Genomic DNA, 19,703 nt, shown 5'->3' on the forward strand with positions numbered 1-19,703 from the left:
ACACGGTGCAGCCCACTAAAGCCCACAAAGGAGTGACCAATCAATTTGGAGCATCAGACAACATCAAAATTGACTTGTCACTTCTTAGTTGGCCCAACCATATACATCTTTCAACATCAAAATTGACTTGTCACTCCTTAGTGGGCCCCACCATCTCAGTTGAGCCACACGTGGACCGATCTAAGGAATAAGGAGTGAGTCATTTGATTCCAGGACTAGTCAAAAGCTCTGCTAATATCACCCAATGGTCCCAATGTGAAGTTGGTTAATCAGTTTAAGGCTCTTTATTGTTAAATTTTTCAGTTTTTTTCTAGTTCAGCACTGATTAAATTTTATTCAATATAAAATATATAAAACTAACACTAAATATAAAATTCACCAAATATAAAATTCACCATTGATTTTTTGCTCCAATCGTGCTGCACATCTTTATCTTCGTTTTCGATATTCAAACAGTCGATTCGAACCGTTCACCATGATATTTGTATTAAAATATATTAAATTTTTTTTTTTTAGATAGGTACAAATTCACTGTTTTGGATGGTCCATAATCTTCTGAAAACAGTGATTTTGTACCTATCTAAAAAATATAAAATTTGATCTCCAAACACATTAATACAAAGATCATAGTGAACAGTTCGGATCAACTGTTCGAATATTGAAAATAAAAATGTGAATCACAATTGAAGCACAAAACTAATGATATAGTGTACCTCTACTCATATTAATTTTAATAAAGTAAACACCAAAGATAAATAATAGTAACTTGTGCATCATTTTCTTTTACAATAAATTAAAAAAAAAAATCTAAGTTCCTATCCCGTTAAAAACGGATTCAAATCAAGAAAAGGAGCACCTTCTATTCTTTAATCCGAACCGTTCAGAATCGATCAAACAGCTTCAATTATTTTTTTCTTTTATATCAATATAATCTATTAAAATGAATCAGATGTAATGGGAGCCGTTTGATCGATTTTCAACGGTTCGGATTGAAAAATAGGAGGGTGCTCAGATTTGAATCCGTTAAAAACCTACTCAAGTGAATCATCACCTGAGTTAACTCAAATTTTGAGATTATACCTGGACCGTCCGATCTATTTTAGCATGAATATTAAAAGAGCTCTGTGCATTCCATGTCAAATCGAATTGACTCGCATGCTGATCGGATTGTCCTAATCTAATCTTAGCAATAGTTAACTAAAGTGGCCAATCTCCTTTGAAATTTGTGAGGGCCGGTCTGCGGAGTGCGTATCCTATGAGATATCTCATATTGTGCGTGACCGACGTGTCCGGTGCCTATTCGAGAATAACGCAGGGGCCAGTATTATTTGAGCTTTGAGATTCGTGCAGAACGTGTTTGAACGGTTGAGATTTTCCAAAAAGTCACGCAAATGAGATAACTCAGAGCATGCGAATTCCGGTCTGCGCACCTGAAACGTGAAGACAAAAATTAAATAAATAATTATAAAAAACTAAAAACACTGCCAAGTTGCGTCCGTTTCATTTAGTTAATTGAATCCCACACTAAGAGTCTCTAATAATTGACTCCCATCTTTCTTTCACACCTTCCTCGCCTTTGCCAAAGCAGCCCAAAACCTTGTCGCTCACAACCGAGACAAGATAAGTGGTCGAGAGAGAGGAAAGTATGTGGCCATTTGTTAGAAAAGGCGAATCTGGTTTCTCGTGGTACTCCACGGCCGAGGAAGTTACCGATGGGATTGACGCCTCTGGCCTCACCGCCATTGTCACTGGTATCGTTTCAGATTTCATCTATTGTTATGTTGACAATTCTCTTATTCACCTTTTTTTTATTCTCCCATCACTGGTTTCACTGTTCGTTTGATATCTTGATTTCAAGTTTGTTGATTGTTGTAAAGCAAGAGAAGTTTATCTTTTCTTTCTTTTTTTAAAAAGGCAAAAAATGCCCATTTCATTGCTGAAATATAATAATTACAAAGACTAGTTTGTATCTATCCAGCCTACTGAATCATTATAAGAGAAGTTTATCTTATCGAAAATAAAAATAAAATTTATTTATTTGATGATTTATGAAACAATTATTTTCTTAGAGCTGACCTCACCGGATTTAGCTGATAAACCAGCCGAATTTGCGTGTGAGTTGAGAGTAACCTTATTTACTGATCTAAATGTCTAAATCTGATATGACCTGAAATCGATGAACAATAATCCAAATGACCTTAAATATCAATCTCAACAAGAGTTTGTTCTACTGAAATTCAGCTTGCTATCTTTTCGTTACTATTCATTATGCTGAACTCAGAGATGTATTTAATCCTTATTGTAGGGGCATCTAGTGGAATTGGGACTGAAACAACACGAGTTCTTGCACTGCGTGGGGCCCACGTAGTGATGGCGGTTAGAAATGTATCTGCTGGTGCTACTGTAAAAAATGAAATATTGAAGGAGATACCTAATGCGCAGATTGATGTGCTGGAGCTTGATCTGACTTCCATGGCTTCTGTCAGGAAGTTTGCTTCAGATTTTAAAACGATGAATCTTCCACTCAATATACTCATGTTAGATAATTCTCTTATATAGATTTGTATTGTTACCTACCAATCTTTCTAATTTCATCTATCTATGCAGTATATAATATTTATTTCTATTGTACTTTGACAGTAACAATGCTGGAGTAATGGCAACCCCATTTTCGCTTTCAAAAGATGGAATTGAGCTTCAGTTTGCGACAAATCATGTTGGTAGGTTTTATTTCCCACAAGTTCAAACTTGTTTTGAATAATTACAGCTTTTTTAAAACAATTATGCAAAGAAGTACCTAACTTATCATAACCATAAAAGACAATATTTAATTTTCATTATTTAAACTGAGTCCCATTGTATCAAAAAATTAAGTTTGTCTCTTTGGTTGGTCTTTAACACCATTTGTACCATGCATAGGTAACACTAAGCAGTGTAAATGAAAACAACATTCTATAATTTATTGTAAACAAAACATTGATAAAGTGGACTCTAAACGGCAAACTAGTTTCTGTGAATGTCTGTCCATTTTAAATTGAATATGGAGGGTTTTAAAGATGCAACAAATGAAAGAGATTTATAATTTAAATTCTCAATTATCTAGGACCCTTTTTTTTGCAAACAATGAAAAGAAAGTATCTGCAATTTCTTAATAAATATGGGGCTATTCTTTGGCATGAAAATGGAGAAGAAGTGTTTTCCATACTCTTAAACATACAATGTCCATGTTGTAGGTCATTTTCTTTTGACAGACCTTCTCCTAGAAAACATGAAGAATACAGCCCGCGAATCAAACACAGAAGGAAGAATAGTTATTGTGTCATCAATGGGTCACAAATTTGCTTACCGCGAAGGCGGCATTCTTTTTGACAAGATAAATGATCAATCAGTGTACACAACATAACTCTTTTTTATTTTTGTTCAGTTTTTGTTCTATAAAAAAATACAGCTATACTGCCTGTGTGCACTTTGTTTCAGAAATACAGTTTAACAACCACAACACACTTGTGAATCTACCTTCATATTATGCAAAAAAAAAAAAAAAAAAAACTTTCAAACTTCTAAAAACACCTAGAAACCTGCTCTAAATTGATAGAGGTTACCTGTGAGTATCAAAATTGGACTGCAGTTTCAATAGAGCCCCCTCAAGCTTCATCATTTATTATATTACCATCAAAACAGCATGTTAGTGCTGGCATTTAGAAGTCAGATCTTGTAATTTAACAATCAGATGTGGTATGTAATGTAGTCTAGTGTTGGTACTTTTCATATACCGAACTTGTTGTTTGGTGTTCATTTAGTTAGTATATGATTAACTGAGTCTTAATTAGTAAAAAAGACCTCTGTCGATCATCTGCCTAGATGAATCTGGTCACCTACCTGTTCTGGTTGGCATGGTAGTCCTTCTTTTATAATAGGCGAAAGCCAATATTTTTCTGCCTTTATCTTATTTTTCCTATTTATTTTATAGGTATAACACAATTGCTGCATATGGGCAGTCAAAGCTAGCTAACATATTGCATGCAAATGAGCTTTCAAGACGATTTAAGGTAACTATCATGAATTGGTTTTTCTATAGATTAACTGAAACTTAACCTAGAGATGCAGATTGGGGTGTCTCAGTCTATTAAGCTGAGAAGTTAATTTGGAAAACTATCTGCAAATGCTAGCAGTCAGGTCCTAGCTTAAGTTGGTTACTTGCACCTAAGAGGGTCAATTATCACTAATCTTTAAATGCTTCAATCATTGAATTTTATTTTTTAATGTGCAGGAAGAAGGGGTGGAAATAACAGCAAATTCTCTTCATCCAGGGTCAATCATCACTAATCTTCTTCGCTACCACAGTATTTTAGATGGTGTGTTACCTGACCTCTATTAGTTGTGAATTTTAATTAAACAATGAAATACAAAAAGGGATTTTTTCAAGTAGTTTGAAATGATCTTGCTGCTTATTGCATCACCCAAGAAACTAAGCTGATTAACAACCTCTTTAGTCTAATCTGTTTTTTATTGTTTGTAAGAAGAAAAAAAAACGGCACAGAGGATTGATGACATGAGCCTTACAGGGCTTTATTTTACATTTTATATTATAATTTGAAATATTTCAGCTCAATGTGAACTATTTGCGAAAATAATAGATCAACTCTTCTTACTTTTGTGCAGTGATTCACCGTACACTTGGAAAACTGGTGCTGAAAAATGCCAAGCAGGTGAGATAGATGATGTTGCTTCTTTGTTCTTTCGTTCTATCTTAATTTCTATATACAAAATTATATGTGAGAAGTTTTTAAATTTCATATCATAATTTTTGTGCTATAGGGGGCTGCAACCACCTGTTATGTAGCATTGCATCCCAAAGTCAGAGGAGTGACGGGTAGATATTTTTGTGATAGCAACTTAGATGAGCCGTCTTCTAGAGCTAAGGATGCGGATTTGGGCAAGAAGCTGTGGGATTTCAGCATGAATTTGATCAACTGATTTCTGTAAATAATAAGAGCCACAATACCTTGATCTTTATAAAAGGGCACTTGTATTGTAGCATGCTTCAATCACAATAACTCTTAAACTGTTATATTGTTGTGTGATTTTTTTTTTTCTTTTTCTGTTTTTTTTGTGGAGGATATAAAATCTCCATTTTTTTTGCCTCCATATATCCTCTATTTTTTTATATTCTTACAACAAAAATTTTAAATCTGAAATAACCAAATAAAATTGTTAGAGGTGATATATTTTATTTTCCCAGCACATATATAAAAAGTACGATTTCAATGTTTGATGGTAAAATTAAAAACTTCAAAATCAACATTTTGTTTTTGTCCATATCAGTGGTTTTTTAGAAGTTATTGATATCAATCAAAACAAAGTTAAAACGTTATGATTTTTATATGTGCGTGAAAAATGATATGAATGATGAATTACATTTTACGATTTTATTCTCCGTTTTGAGTTACAAGGGGACCAAACACACTGATTAGCGCAAGCGATTAAATTTTAACGTTTTCTAGTACCAATAACAAATAAAATAGCCATAACATATAAATAGATTTCCCATTGTTCTCATTATTTTGGTCTAGTAGAACAACATGAAATAAATCTGGTACTGTATAAATAAACAATAAGAATATTATCAATAGTTAACTAAAGTGACCAATCTCCTTTGAGTGGAGTGCCCATTCAAATTTCATCGAGGGATAGACAAAAAAATTTTAGTGTGCCCATTCAAATTTTCAAAATAGCTAATATTCCCATAAATACATCATAATATCCAAAATTCCCATATAAACTTAACTTTCTTTCTTTTATCTCCAATCGTTTCTTTTATCATTTATTTTATTATTTGAAAATTTGTATTGACTATTATACCCTTCCATTAAAATGGAGGTGTCCATTAAATTTCTAAAAAGGAAATGCTTTCATCTTCCTGGGCCGCTTCACTTTCGTGTCACTTCTCCTCTCCTTGAATATTTGTTTCTTCACATTTTTTCTAAAATTATTATTGAATGGCAGGTTGGATCAGTTCTATACATCAACTATGATCTTCGTTTCTGCGCATTATGGAATAGTGCACAACTACTAAGCAAGGTCTACGAGCCCCTTCTCATCCCATATTACTTGTTGTATTTGTAGATTCACTAATGAGTAACATTAAATTTAATGAAACTTGGGTCGTCTGAATATGATTTAAAATTTAAACAAAGGATAGAAACTAATTTTGTAACTTAGATAGACTCGATACAGAGACCTTGGCCTTGGAATTTCTCTTGCTTTCTCTCTCTCGCCGCAATTCCATGACTGGCCTTGGATATGACAGAGTATACTCGATGAAGAGACCTCCTTAGCTCACGACCAGTGCGACAGGCAGCATATTGTGTAAGAATAGATCCTGTGATCGATGACCTCATCAAGCAAGCAAGAATTGATCTTGCTTTTGCCACATCAGATAAGAAGGTTTGGTCGTCGCGACGCTGCTGACATCAGCAAAGGCTGATGGAGTGGAGGTAGTGCCACCAAGATGATGAAACAGACCAGTTTTGTCAACACTGGTATTGTGATCTGAACAATCAGATCAGGCATGATCGGATTGGGATCGTAATTGGGAAAAAAATATTATGATAATCCCAATTGGAAGGAAAGGGGCTATGATACTATCTTTTAGTTTAAATACAGAGAATGAGAATTAAAAATGACTCTTGTAATTGTTTCATTGATCCAGCGACCATCACATTACATCCTGATACAGGTAATGTATAGAAACTAACTTCTAACTGAATTAATTTTTGGATCCTAGTCTTCCCTCTTAGACTCGGGCAAAAGGTGATTTGTTGGTTTGTCTCACAGTAAATTGTGTGAAGCGAAGAGGAAGAAGAGTAGTTAATTCAGAGGACAGCTTCGTATTTTTTTTTTTTTTTTTTGGTGATTTGTTGTGAAGAAGGGTCAATCTAGGTTGCACTACGTGAAAGCGGGGTTATTTTAGTGATTGATCAACTCAAAATTTGAGTTATCTCAGAGGATATGGAATCCGTAAGAACTAGGGCTGAGAGAGACATTTGGATAAAAATTTGGTCTGAAAATATCAGGGAGGAAGAAACAATTAGGAGTAATGGACATCTCAAGTTGAAATCCAAGGGTATATTGGTCAGTTCATTTTATAAAATAAGTAAATAAAATATTTCATTGTTAAAAGGGGATAGAAATAAGAATGGTTAATTTTTATGAGAATATTAGATATTATGATGTTTCTATGGGGATATTGGCTATTTTAAAAGTTTGTATGGGTACATGGAAAATTTTCTCAAAAATAAACTATTATGAATTTTTATTAATTTTTAAATAAAATTAAAGAGTATGGCTAATATAACATCGGTGTTATTTCAGTCTATATAACACCAACTCTAAAACCTATCAAATCGAATTCAAATGGTGAATCCAAATCGTTCAAACCGATCTACTTCATTAGTTGTGTTTACATGTAAAATTTATAAGTTTTTGAGTTTATTTGGTATCAAGTCAAATGTGTGAGTTTTTAAGTTAATTTTAATACATTCATTTTTCAAATTTTTTGCCGCTTGATTTGATACTAAAATAACTTGAAAATATAAAAAGTTTGCATGTAAATGCATCACTCATAAAATAAATTAGTTTGAACGGTTTGGATTCACCATTTGAACTCGATTTGATAGGTTTTGGAGTTAGTGTTATATAAACTAAAATGACACTGATGTTATATTAGCCATACTCAAAATTAAAATCATCAACGCACTCTTTATTAAAAACGAAGATAATTTTTATTTATAAATAATTCGGTAAAAATATAATATTAAAATAACTTTCATAATAACTAGCATAAAAGTTTACTACATTTACAAATTAACTATACATAATATATATGATATATTTTTAATTTCAAATGTAAATGTATGAAACATTAAATCATAATTGAAAAAAAAATAACAGTTAAAATTTTCACTATAATCTGTGATTTACACAATTTTTGTGATAAAAAGTAATTTGACTCACTACATATTAAAAATGTTCAAATAGCAATGCATAATTGCCTTGACTGATGTGAGAGTCCAAATAACTTATCATGGCCTCCGGTTTACTTTGAACCAATTATAACTTTTATCTTTAGACTTAATAGACCAATGCACAAGTGTATGTAAAAACAAATATCCAATTAATTTTCTTCTTCGAGGAACCTTTAGATTCTTCAGAGAACATAGCTGCATTCTCTTAATTTCTTCTCAAATCAACGGAACTGATAAATTCAAATTGACGCGAAAAAAGGACTAATCAAGCCACAATTAGAGAGAATCATGAGACAACGAACCGAACCAGAAGTAGGCAATAATCTTACTTTATACGTATTTATAAGTATTTTTCAAAATCCACTACTCTTGGTCTATACTGGCTCCGTCACTGTCCGAGATATCTCATATTTTTGCATGACCGACGTGTCCGGTGCCTATTGGGGAATACCACAGAGCCAGTATTATTTGAGCTTTGATATTCGTGCAGAATGTGTTTAAACGGTTGAGATATTCCAAAAAGTCACACAAAATATGAGATAACTCAGAGGATGCGAATTCCGGTCTGCGCACCTGAAACGTGAAGGCAAAAAATAAATAAATAAAAAAAAAAAACTATAAACATTTCCAGTTGCGTCCTGTCAATGCATGTCCGTTTCATTTACATCCTGTTTGGATGGAGAGTAGAGGAAGGAATGGAATAAAATCTCTCGGGATGCAGGAAAATTCTGCCTCTTCAGTCACTGTGGGTGGGACTAGTCACTGTTAAAGGGGGTCGGTCACTGTTACTTTTTAAACTGAGGGCCCATCAACAGTGACTCTGGGGGCAGGAATTTCCTACCCCCAGGGGGGGCAGACAATTCGACCTCAATGGAATAGAAGTGAAGATTAACATATTTAACATCTTCGTGTTTGGATGATTAATGAGAGAAAATAAATTTAACTTTCCTGTCTGTCTTATTTCTTGTTTGGTTGATTAAAATTTAGAAGGTTAATGAGAAATTCGGTGACTGTTGTAGCTTTGAGAAAAAAAATTTGTATGAGAATTATATATGTAAGATATATAGTTGGGCATTTGTATCATTTTTTCTAAAAATATTTCTAACAAAATTTCTTTCCATCCGTTACCCCCAATTTGAGAGGGAATCCGATTTTATTAATTATAATGATAGAAGGTTTAAACCTTTCACCTCCTGTACTCTTCACCTCCGATATAATTTTATCAACCAAACATGATTCAACAGAAACTTTTTGTTCATTTCCATTTCCTCCCTTCCTGTACTCTCCATCCAAACAAGTTAATTGAATCCCCCACTCAGAGTCTCAAAATTTTTTATCTATAGAAATTATTAAAGTCACACGTACGAAAACAGAAAGAGTACTTGAATTTCAACAAATTTAGAAAAATTTGGTTCAATGAGTTTGATCCAAATATATGGATCGGTCTCAATGGTCCAGATTCATAGATATGTTTTTATTTTAAAAAAAAATAGACGTTGATGGAAAAATTTGAAATATAGATGCCACAGAAAATCAGACAAGAAATGAATCGGCTTCAATGATGAAGATCCAAGTTGATTTTTTTTTTTTTTTTTTAAATTAGAAGGATGAAGCATCAACCTCTACCAAATTTAAAAAAAAAATTCCTTTTTCACCGTTAAATATATATAGATTGAGAAGAGTTAAAATGCACCCTCCTCTCATATCTTTATTTTCAAAGTTAAAATAGTCAATTCGAATTTTCCAACGTGTTCTTCATATTAAAATGTGCTTGAAGACCAAATTTTATATTTTTTGAAAACTTTTTACTATTTTTTCAGAATTTTTGATTTAACTAAACAATAATAAAAAATTCAGCAAAATGATGATTTTCAAAAATTCTGAAAAAATAGTAAAAGTTTCCAAAAAATGTAAAATTTGATCTCCAGACACATTTTAATATGAAGAACACATTAGAAGGTTCGAATTGACTATTTAAACTTTGAAAATGAAGATATGAGAGAAGAATGCACGTTAGGAGAACAAAAGGGAAGATGCATTTTAACCAGAATAGTATCCTCTGCGGAGTTGTTCCGTGCGGAGCTTTTAATCTAGTCCGTTCGTTTCGGACTGGACGGAACAGATCAGATCTTGTCCGAATTGAAAAAAAAAATTCTTAAAATTTGTGGAGCTTTTAATCTAGTCCGTCCGATCCAAAACGAACGGACCAGATTAAAAGCTCTACACATAATGACTCCGCAGAGGAGTGACGGGTAGATATTTTTGTGATAGCAACTTATTTGAACCATCTTCTACTAGAGCAAAGGATGCGGATTTGGGCAAGAAGCTGTGGGATTTCAGCATGAATTTGATCAACTGATTTTTTGTAAATAATAAGCGCCACAATACCTTGATTTTTATAAAAGGGCACTTGTATTGTGTGTAGCATGCTTCAATCACAATAATTCTGAGCTGTTATGTGATATATATTTTTTTTCTTTTTTTTTGTGGAGGATATAAAAATCTCCATTTTTTTTGTCTCCATATATCCTCTATTTTTAAAATTCTTAACAACAAAAATTTTAAATCTGAAATAACCAAATAAAATTGTTAGAGGTGATATATATTATTTTCCCGGCACATATATAAAAAAAATACGGTTTTCAGTTTGTTTGATGGTAAAATAATAAACAAAAATCAACATTTTGTTTTTGTCCGTATTAGTGGTTTTTAGAAGTTATTGATATCAATCAAAGATTCAAAACACAGACAAAACGTTATGATTATATGCGTAAAAAATGATATGAATGATGAATCACATTTTAAGATTTTGGTCTCAGTTTTGAGTTTTTGAGTTATATCACATCCCACAAGATTTTAGGATAGAACCATAATACGATGAACAATTGCATGGGAGCTCGGTGTCATTTATCTTGAAAATCCAAAATCTATATGTGGTTCTTTATGAATATACAAAAGGTAGGAGACTTATCTTTTGTTTTTATTTTAAAAAATTAGTTGAGTGACAACGCACAAATTTATCATTTAGAAATAAATGTTCGACCTCAACTACCATGCCAAAAAAAAAAACCCCCCGAAATTTAGATCTAATTCTTAATTCTTTATGGATATTTAAAGATGAGAAACTTGTCTATCATTTTTATCTTAAAAAATTAATTGGATGACAATGTACAAATTTTTATCTCAGAGATAAAGGTTCAACCCCCAATTCTCTGGAAGAAAGGTTACATATGAATTCTCTATGTCCCGATAATGTATTATCGAAAGATAACGCCTACAAGACCTTATGTGTTCCAAGTTTTCAGGATAAAGTTTCAAATCACGTGTTTTCCGAAAGCAATGCCACATACCTAATTTCACATGATCCCCAATTTGAAGCGCAATTATTTTAATCTTCAGTTTCATTTAAAAAAAAAAGTTAGATGCGAAAGTCATGCTAGGTGTCGATTTTAGTTCCAATTTAGTCTTAAAATCCGTGCAACATGATCATGTCATGCTTGTGATATGTCAAAGCATTTATGCTATGCAATTCGAAACTATGACAAAAAGAGTTTAGCTATTACTAGACAATTAATGATATTTTTGATAAGACATCACGTGTCATGAACAAGTCCAGAAAATTTGATTTTGGTTAGGGAAAAGTCAGAATTTTTTTTTTATAAATGGAACTCAATTAATGATATTTTTTATTTTGCAGCTCAATTTGGTGATGTGCAACAAAAATGATTTTTGGTCATCTTAAGTACTGTCTGTTGGACTATGTGGAAATATCGCAACGACATATGTTTTAATTCTAGTGCCAACAAATCAGTTAGATCTTTGATTTTACTATTTCTGTTTTTTAATATTGGAGGACTTCCCCTTGTACTCACTAGTGGTGCTGGCTCCCCAGCTGAGTAGAGAATGAAGAAAGCCATCAAATTTTGTTATGATCCAATGTTTGAATCTGATAATTATCTTAGCCCTATCTTAAGTGGCTTAGCATTAGGACTTTGTTTTTCTATAACTGTGTTTTGGTAGTTGCTTAAGAGAAGAGCATGTCTTTTGCTCAGTATTAGCTCCTGTTAGGATGTTTTTAGTTTTCTAAGTGACGGTTATATTGTTTTGTCTTTTAAATTAACTTATGGTTTCAACCTCATAGAACAGGGCAACAGGCATTTTATATGCCTTTTATAAATAAAAAAATAAAAAAAATACTAGACAAACAAACAAGTCGGAAGGACCATCGGATGACCGAAGACAGGCCCTTGAGCCCAACCAAAAAAAGGCCCATCGTATCTAGACCACGGCCCGTAAAGCCCATGCTTGAGCTCCCTTGGTTGATAATAATAAATTCCTCGATTGATTCGAATCAAATGATTCGTCATCCGTATCCGAGCCCACCGGAAGGAATCGGACACGTCGCATTTACTAACGACAGGTCCCCGCATCAACAGCTCCGATCATCTCATATTTTTCTTCAACGGCTCAACGGTTGACACGTAGTCCCTCCTCCTCCCGCAGGGTCCCTATCCAAGATCTACAACAACAGAGAAAACAACAAAAGCACCGTGCTCCAATCGACGGTCAAGATCCGGCCACTTAAACAACAAAGGGGCTACGTGGCAATACCCACGCCGTTCGAGGAATGGGCATTTTCGACCTTTTTATGTTTTTCCGCGCTTTTAGGAAAAAAAACCAGACAGTAGCATTTGTGCTCACGAAGCAGTGGCTCTGCTTATCCGTTCTTCTCTCCTCTCCTTTTCCTGCAATGACACAACTTGAAAGGAAGAAAAGAGCACGAATTCGATTCCGTTAAATTTGTTGATTCGAGATAAATTATCTGACAGTCTGACAGAGTTGAATTTCTTTGTCCGATATTTTTTTGCTTTTTTGTATTCTCTCTTTCTAGTTCTCTCCAATGGCGTTTGGAGCGGTTCTCTCCAGTAGAAGCTTCGGCTCTCCTCTTGTATCAGGTTTCTTGTTTCTTTCTTTGATGTATTCTTTTATTTGTAGTACGTTCCAAAATTTTAAAACGGTGCACATCATTTTGCATATTTGCCTCCATTATGCGAGTTGATGTTCCTAAAGGCGATTGCATATCTTCCTATTTTACGTGCTAGGAGTAAAGATAGAAACATATGGGAAAGTATTTATTACTTGTCAATGCATGAAGAGTTGAAGACTAACATAGTTTAAGAAAAGATATTATACAAATTGGTCAAATAATAGTAGCAGTAAATCCACTAAAGCATGCATTAATGTTATCAATTGATTGCTCTTTATGGTATATCAAATACATATGTATTTTAATAATCCTAAATTTCATTTAGGAAAAGAATGCCAGCTAAAGCAAACAATTCCACCAGAGAGAAGGCCGAATTTACCTTCCATTCGGGGCCAATTTGCTCTGAGACGCATTTGCGCTATGTCCATGCAAAGAGAAAGATCCCACATTTGTAGAGTTTTCTCTCCTCTTCCAACCAAACATGTGTTCGATCAAGAGAGAAAGCTTCTTTCAAAACCTGAATGTGGTGGTTTAAAGCTGAGAAAGCTGGGAATTACAACTCGGGCAAAGTACCAGCCAGAGCAGTATGGAATTGCAGGATTGCCCCTAGAGCCGAACGGGTCTTCTCCCGAAGAGGCAGTTTTGATTGGAGGAGAAGCAATTGAGGAGGTGGCGTTGCCATGGTGGCAGCAGTTCCCCAAGCGATGGACAATTGTTCTTATGTGCTTCATGGCATTTCTTCTGTGTAATATGGATCGTGTGAGTATACCATAGAATTGATAGCAGTACTTACCATTGTTTAACTTAAATTCTTTTGCTTGCTGGCTATTTTGTTGTGCTTTTTTTTTTTTGTATATTATCTGAAGCCCCAGGGCACAACTTTGAGTTAGCACTTTTTTTTTGTACCAGCTGTACCAGTCCATGAAAATATAGTCTTTTCTTCTATATGCTCATTTGTTTTTTAATTTCTTATTTGAGGTTTAACCATGAATATGTTGCCATTTAACACAAATGACACCTGAAAATAGATCCTTAGCAGATCGATTATGTTTCAAGTAGTTTCCAAGATTTTAATTCCTGATATATGTGTGTTTGTTTGTTTCACTTTGTTATTTTACTTTTTTGTTTTTTCATAAATCTAGAAAACATCATGTACCACTTACTGTTTATATGCTGATCAGAATCAGTATCGGAAAATAGTCTGAAGTGGGTAGTGAACCTTGTAAACAATTTTAGCATGAGGTCGATCTTAACTTTTTTCATCAAACCAGGTAAATATGAGTATCGCTATCCTTCCCATGTCAGCAGAGTTCAATTGGAGTCCAGCAACAGTTGGCTTGGTTCAATCCTCTTTCTTCTGGGGCTACCTTCTTACCCAGGTCTCTCTCTCTCTCTCTCTCTCTCTCGTAAAATTTTGTTATCCTGTGTTCATTAACATTCAGTCATACAAGTCCTTGCTGTCATGGTACCATAACCCCAACTTGCAATTGTATATTCCAAGTCAAGTGTTATTCAAATTTACTTTACTCCTCTACCCATACAAAAAAAAGGGTCTTCTGGTGTCCTTTGACTAGAAATAAAAATGATTAACAAAAACACGAATTGTTGAATTTAATTCATGTTATTTTGAAATTCAAAGCAGACTAGCTCAAAGAAATATCATATGCTATGCCATTTTTCTTACAATGAGTTTACATGTGTTTACAGATTGCAGGAGGTATTTGGGCCGATAAATTTGGGGGTAAGGTGGTTCTTGGTTTTGGAGTTGTGTGGTGGTCAATTGCAACCATCCTTACTCCTTTAGCAGCTAAAGTCAGTCTCCCTTGTTTGCTAATCATGCGTGCTTTTATGGGTATTGGTGAGGTCGGTTAATTTTATTCTCTCAATTTTTTAATTGTCATTCAACAAAAAGTGGTTTGAATATTTTGTTAGTGCGTGCCCTCCATGTCTTGCTGGATTTACATAGTTACTAAAACATAGACTCAGAGGGAAAATTATACTGCGCCCCTTAACAGTAGCGCAGTGCGTGCTTCCGCAACCAATGTAACTGGTATACACTATTGTGTGGGGCCCGTTGTGCAGTGTAGATGGGGGAAATTGGGGAGTGGGGTGTGGGGGGTACAGTGCACTGTCCTCCTTGTGGGGGAACCATGCAATGATTTTCTGGTTGGATTGGATCTGAGAACCTCTTTTTCTTATGGACATGTAGTGTTCAGGTGGTCAGTTGCTGCCACATGGATTCCCCAGTTGCAATTACTTGATGCGTTGATGGCATGTTAACTAACCTGACGCACTTAGTTTTCTTAACCGCAACACTTAGTCATGGAGTAAGCCAAGATCAAGATTCTAATTTGTATTTAACTTTCAGGGGGTTGCAATGCCAGCAATGAATAATATACTGTCAAAATGGATCCCAGTGGTAGAGAGAAGCAGATCTCTGGCATTGGTGTATAGTGGGATGTATCTTGGTTCTGTCACGGGTTTAGCATTTTCGCCCCTGTTAATTCAAAAATTCGGCTGGCCTTCTGTCTTTTATGCTTTTGGGTCCCTAGGAAGTATATGGTTTTCATTGTGGCTAAAGAAGGTATTTTTCCCACTTTTCTCATTGATGCCCCTAATTAGCTCTTGAGGCTTAACTAGTAAATGCATTATACATATTTGACTACTATATATCATAGGCATAGCCAAAGACCAAAAGCTCCAAATTATCAGAAATGTTTTTATCATTTAACTTAAATGTTTGATTATGGTATTATGCTTTCTTGTATTATTCTATAATGAGTGATATTATGTAGTCCTGTGACAAAAGAGCACAACAATCATTATAAGAATAATATATTGCACCAATAAATTCTATGTAGGTAATCCTATATTTGAATCATGCTGGAGTCATACTGTCATTTTCATTTCATCCCCTTCTAATTTGAGTAAATTTAAATCAGGCTCGTAGCTCTCCAGCACAAGATCCTGAGCTGACACCTAGTGAGAAGAGATTAATACTTGGAGGAAATGAAGAAAGGGCGCCTGTTACATCCATACCATGGCGGCTTATTCTTTCTAAGGGACCAGTGTGGGCCCTAATAATATCACATTTCTGTCACAACTGGGGCACATTTATCCTTCTTACATGGATGCCCACTTACTACAACCAAGTAATTGCATTTCGAATTTTTTTTAAGCCTTTTCCGAGTACTAGAAATTAATAATTGATTTCATTGATTGATCCATTGGTTTTATGTAGGTATTGAAGTTTAATCTAACAGAATCTGGACTATTGTGTGTGCTTCCATGGTTAACTATGGCTGTGTTCGCAAACATAGGGGGCTGGATTGCTGATACACTTGTTGCCAAAGGCTTTTCTATAACTACAGTTAGAAAAGTAAGACTTGTTGTTCTTCTTAGTTCAATTTCTAAGTTAATTGCTTTAATCAGTTAAGCAATGTTGATAGTTATCCTTAGGAATTCATATCCTCTGCATTAACTCAAAATTTGAGTTAAGATGTGGACCGTCTGATTGAGATCCGTACTAATATTAAAGGGCCCCGTGCGTTATAGGCTTGGGCCGGATTGGCCTGAACTCTGATCGTACGGTTCAGAAATTAACTCAAATGGTAAGTTAATGCAGAGCATACGTATTCTTATCCTTAGGGCTATAACAGAGTTGATGCTGGCAATATCATTTTATACCCATATTTAACAGATATTAATACAATTGGATGTAACCAAGCAAGTGAGAGTAGAATTATGTTATAGACATCATGATGGATAATGGTACCGAGCCTGATAGAAATGGTGCCAAACTGGCAATTTGCTCATCTGTTCAAGCAATCAAATGACAAATTTGACCCAATTAAATTTAGTTAATGCCAGATGTAACTAGCGTGCATCATATTATTCTTCACTGTTCAATTAGGTGACAATTATCCTCAAAGTGTACCCTTATTTCTGGGGTAAACACCAAGATAACCCATATTAATCAGAATTAGTCCAATGGTGTCTGAATTGGTACTAAACTACTGGTACTGAAGGCTGAGACTACATTGCTTTCGTATTGCAGATAATGCAGTCGATTGGCTTCCTGGGCCCCGCTTTCTTTCTGACACAGCTGAGTCGTGTCAGAACTCCTGCTTTAGCTGTTTTATGCATGGCATGCAGCCAGGTTTGTTATATAATATAACTTTTTTTGGTCTAGCCGAAAATTGCTCTTACATAAAGGTAGCCCTGATAGAAGAGTTTTATGGATCAACTTTTTTGACACATAGTTTACTGATTAATTTCCTTGTCTATTATTCTGTTTTTCAGGGAACTGATGCATTTTCTCAATCTGGTCTTTATTCCAATCACCAGGATATAGGCCCACGATATGCGGTAAACCCATTACCTTTTGTGTGGTGTTCTATTAATCTCATTTACAAAAGTGTCACCTAATTTATTCAATAGAAAACAAGGATCTTATGTAAATAATATTTCAGAAAACTGCTAAAGTGATTAATATCAGTTGAATTTTGTCTCTATCTTCCTCAAATGAAGAAGATGATTATCATCATGGCATTGTCAGTATGCTCTTTATTTATTTCTTATGTTAATTATATTAAAATATACACAATAGGGAGTGCTATTGGGTCTTTCAAACACTGCCGGGGTGCTTGCAGGAGTTTTTGGTACAGCTGCCACTGGCTACATCTTACAAAAAGGCAAGCTCATATTGCAAATACAAAAATCAATTTTATTTGCTAATTAGATATATTTACCCCAACTTTTGTCTTCTATTTTCATTAAAATTGTAGGTTCTTGGGATGATGTGTTCAAGGTTTCTGTGGCCTTGTACATAGTTGGAACCTTGGTTTGGAATATCTTTTCCACTGGTGAGAAGATTCTTGACTAACAAGCATAATATATGCAATCGTATATATTTCATTAAATTTGTAAGTTCTGCGGATTAATGGGTAGATGCTACCAAACTTCTATCACTGCTCTATTTTCAATGAGAGACTGGAAGGTGTTCTGAGTCTTTAAATTTGGAGTGGGCCCGCTATGGCAGTTCGAGTTTATTCGTACTCTTCCGAAAGTGGTGCTGAATTTGAGTCACATAAAAATTTTATTCTGACAGAAAGTTCTAGCTGGAAATCTTACTTACCTTCCTTTTTTTAGTTTTCTTTTTACAGTATTCAGTATTTTGTTCAATTTTACTTCTTCACAACTTTATGCACCTGTTGTTTAATTAATTTTGCCAGATTAGCGGTATAATATAACATATATCATATATGTAAGTCTGTTTAGGACAACTGAATTATTTTTTCCTTTTATTTTTATTTCTTTTGACACCAACTGAGCTTTCATAGGAGTCATGAAAATCCGTATAGTAACAAATCAAAATTGAAATAATAAAATTAAAATTGTATTATACAGATTATTATATGTCATTGTTTTAAAACGTATTTGCTCTCTATTATGCTAGACTTGCAAAATTGTCATAAAAAAGGTTTTGAAATTGTCACCCTATTAATATGCATTAAAATATTTGACAACACTCTCTTGGTCTTTTTATTTGTTCTATCGGTAAGTTCAGGGATCAACCGGAGAAATAAAGGAAAAAATATTTTTAAAAAATGGTATTTTCAGTCAAGCAGAGATGTAAATAAATGACACTTTTAGTCTCTAAATTAATATTTCAATGATTGTTCCATGTAATTTGGTAATGTCTTGCAATGTAGCTGTGCACATTCGAAATGCTATCCTCTGCAGAGGTTTTACCTGCGGTGCTGTGCGGTGGTTTTGATCTGGTCCGTTCGTTTCGGATCGGACGGGCTGGATTAAGGGTTCACCAAATTTTGAGTTTTTTTTAAATTCGGGCAAGATATGATTTGGTCCGTCCGATTCGAAACGAACGAACGAACTAGATCAAAATCACCGCACAGCACCGCAGATAAAACCTCCGCAGACGATACGCTTCCGTGCACATTCTGCATTTTTTTAAAACCATGAGAGGACTATCTGGTATAGTTTGAGCACTTCTGTTTTATTTTTGTTTTTCCAATGACTTGCGTTCAAAAGTTATTACAAGGTACAAACTTGTTCGAAATGAAGGGAACAAAAAATATTGCAGTGAAAGTGTTTTTTTTTTATTATTGTGGTTTTATTTTTTTATTTTTTTTACTTTACTGCGCTAGAGATATCAAACCAAGATATAGAGGTTTAAAGCAAAAAATCTCTTGTCGAGTGAATTATTTTCCTCTTCCTTGCTCCGTCGGATCGCACTTTAAGCAGGATTTTTCCAAAAAAAAAAATTTATTTTATTTTATTATTATTATTATTTTTTTTTTTTGACGATTTGCAGTTGCGATCTAACGCAAGGGCCGGAGGTGTATAGAAATTGGGCTAAATTAAGGTTGGTTAAAGTCTATAAACAAAAATTGAAGACTGGAGTGTGCAAAAAGAAGATTTGACAGTATAAAATTAAATTTTGCATAGGCAAAAGTTTATGTATATATGAGTCCAGACTTAATTTTCATTATTAAAAACTTAATTTTCAAATTTCTAAGATAGATAACTGCCTACCCTGTTTCAATATAACTTCGCTATAAAAAAATACGAGAGTTATGAATAATTCGAGACTGAATATTATGGTTGAATTGCTCTTTAACAAAATCTGAGCTTGAGAGAAAAGAATAGAAATATATAGAGTTTCA

At 34.1% G+C, this 19,703-nt stretch overlaps 2 protein-coding genes across 4 annotated transcripts; both read left to right on the forward strand.

The window, feature by feature from the left end:
- Positions 1 to 1,534: 1,534 nt before the first annotated feature.
- LOC144576123 (short-chain dehydrogenase TIC 32, chloroplastic-like) lies at positions 1,535 to 5,071 on the forward strand. The gene is made up of 8 exons (XM_078326388.1): positions 1,535 to 1,751; positions 2,306 to 2,537; positions 2,641 to 2,720; positions 3,234 to 3,390; positions 3,971 to 4,049; positions 4,271 to 4,355; positions 4,663 to 4,709; positions 4,819 to 5,071. Exons 1-8 carry the CDS (start codon positions 1,646 to 1,648, stop codon positions 4,975 to 4,977), a joined length of 945 nt encoding a protein of 314 aa, XP_078182514.1. The 5' UTR covers positions 1,535 to 1,645; the 3' UTR covers positions 4,978 to 5,071.
- Positions 5,072 to 12,450: 7,379 nt separating this feature from the next.
- Positions 12,451 to 18,299, forward strand: LOC144543724 (ascorbate transporter, chloroplastic-like). 3 transcript variants are annotated; one of them, XM_078292098.1, is made up of 12 exons: positions 12,451 to 12,982; positions 13,340 to 13,773; positions 14,286 to 14,393; positions 14,722 to 14,877; positions 15,383 to 15,598; positions 15,957 to 16,166; positions 16,256 to 16,393; positions 17,072 to 17,173; positions 17,317 to 17,382; positions 17,624 to 17,708; positions 17,802 to 17,919; positions 17,965 to 18,185. In XM_078292098.1, exons 1-11 carry the CDS (start codon positions 12,928 to 12,930, stop codon positions 17,897 to 17,899), a joined length of 1,668 nt encoding a protein of 555 aa, XP_078148224.1. In that variant the 5' UTR covers positions 12,451 to 12,927; the 3' UTR covers positions 17,900 to 17,919; positions 17,965 to 18,185. The 3 variants fall into 3 exon arrangements, with proteins under 3 accessions (XP_078148224.1, XP_078148223.1, XP_078148225.1); XM_078292097.1 differs by having other exon boundaries at positions 17,802 to 18,299; XM_078292099.1 differs by having other exon boundaries at positions 12,708 to 12,982; positions 13,346 to 13,773; positions 17,802 to 18,299.
- The last annotated feature ends 1,404 nt before the right edge of the window (positions 18,300 to 19,703 follow it).

Source organism: Carex rostrata, chromosome 25 (genome assembly GCF_964058835.1).
Source record: "Carex rostrata chromosome 25, lpCarRost1.2, whole genome shotgun sequence".
NCBI lineage: Eukaryota > Viridiplantae > Streptophyta > Magnoliopsida > Poales > Cyperaceae > Carex > Carex rostrata.

Excerpts from the sequence above, each read along its gene's own strand:
- LOC144576123 (XM_078326388.1), top strand. The coding sequence starts at position 1,646 with ATGTGGCCATTTGTTAGAAAAGGCGAATCTGGTTTCTCGTGGTACTCC. Across the intron at positions 2,721-3,233 it reads GTTTGCGACAAATCATGTTG|GTCATTTTCTTTTGACAGAC; the intron begins GTAGGTTTTATT and ends TCCATGTTGTAG. Across the intron at positions 4,710-4,818 it reads TGCTGAAAAATGCCAAGCAG|GGGGCTGCAACCACCTGTTA; the intron begins GTGAGATAGATG and ends TTTGTGCTATAG.
- LOC144543724 (XM_078292097.1), top strand. The coding sequence starts at position 12,928 with ATGGCGTTTGGAGCGGTTCTCTCCAGTAGAAGCTTCGGCTCTCCTCTT. Across the intron at positions 13,774-14,285 it reads TTCTGTGTAATATGGATCGT|GTAAATATGAGTATCGCTAT; the intron begins GTGAGTATACCA and ends TCATCAAACCAG. Across the intron at positions 16,394-17,071 it reads CTATAACTACAGTTAGAAAA|ATAATGCAGTCGATTGGCTT; the intron begins GTAAGACTTGTT and ends TTCGTATTGCAG.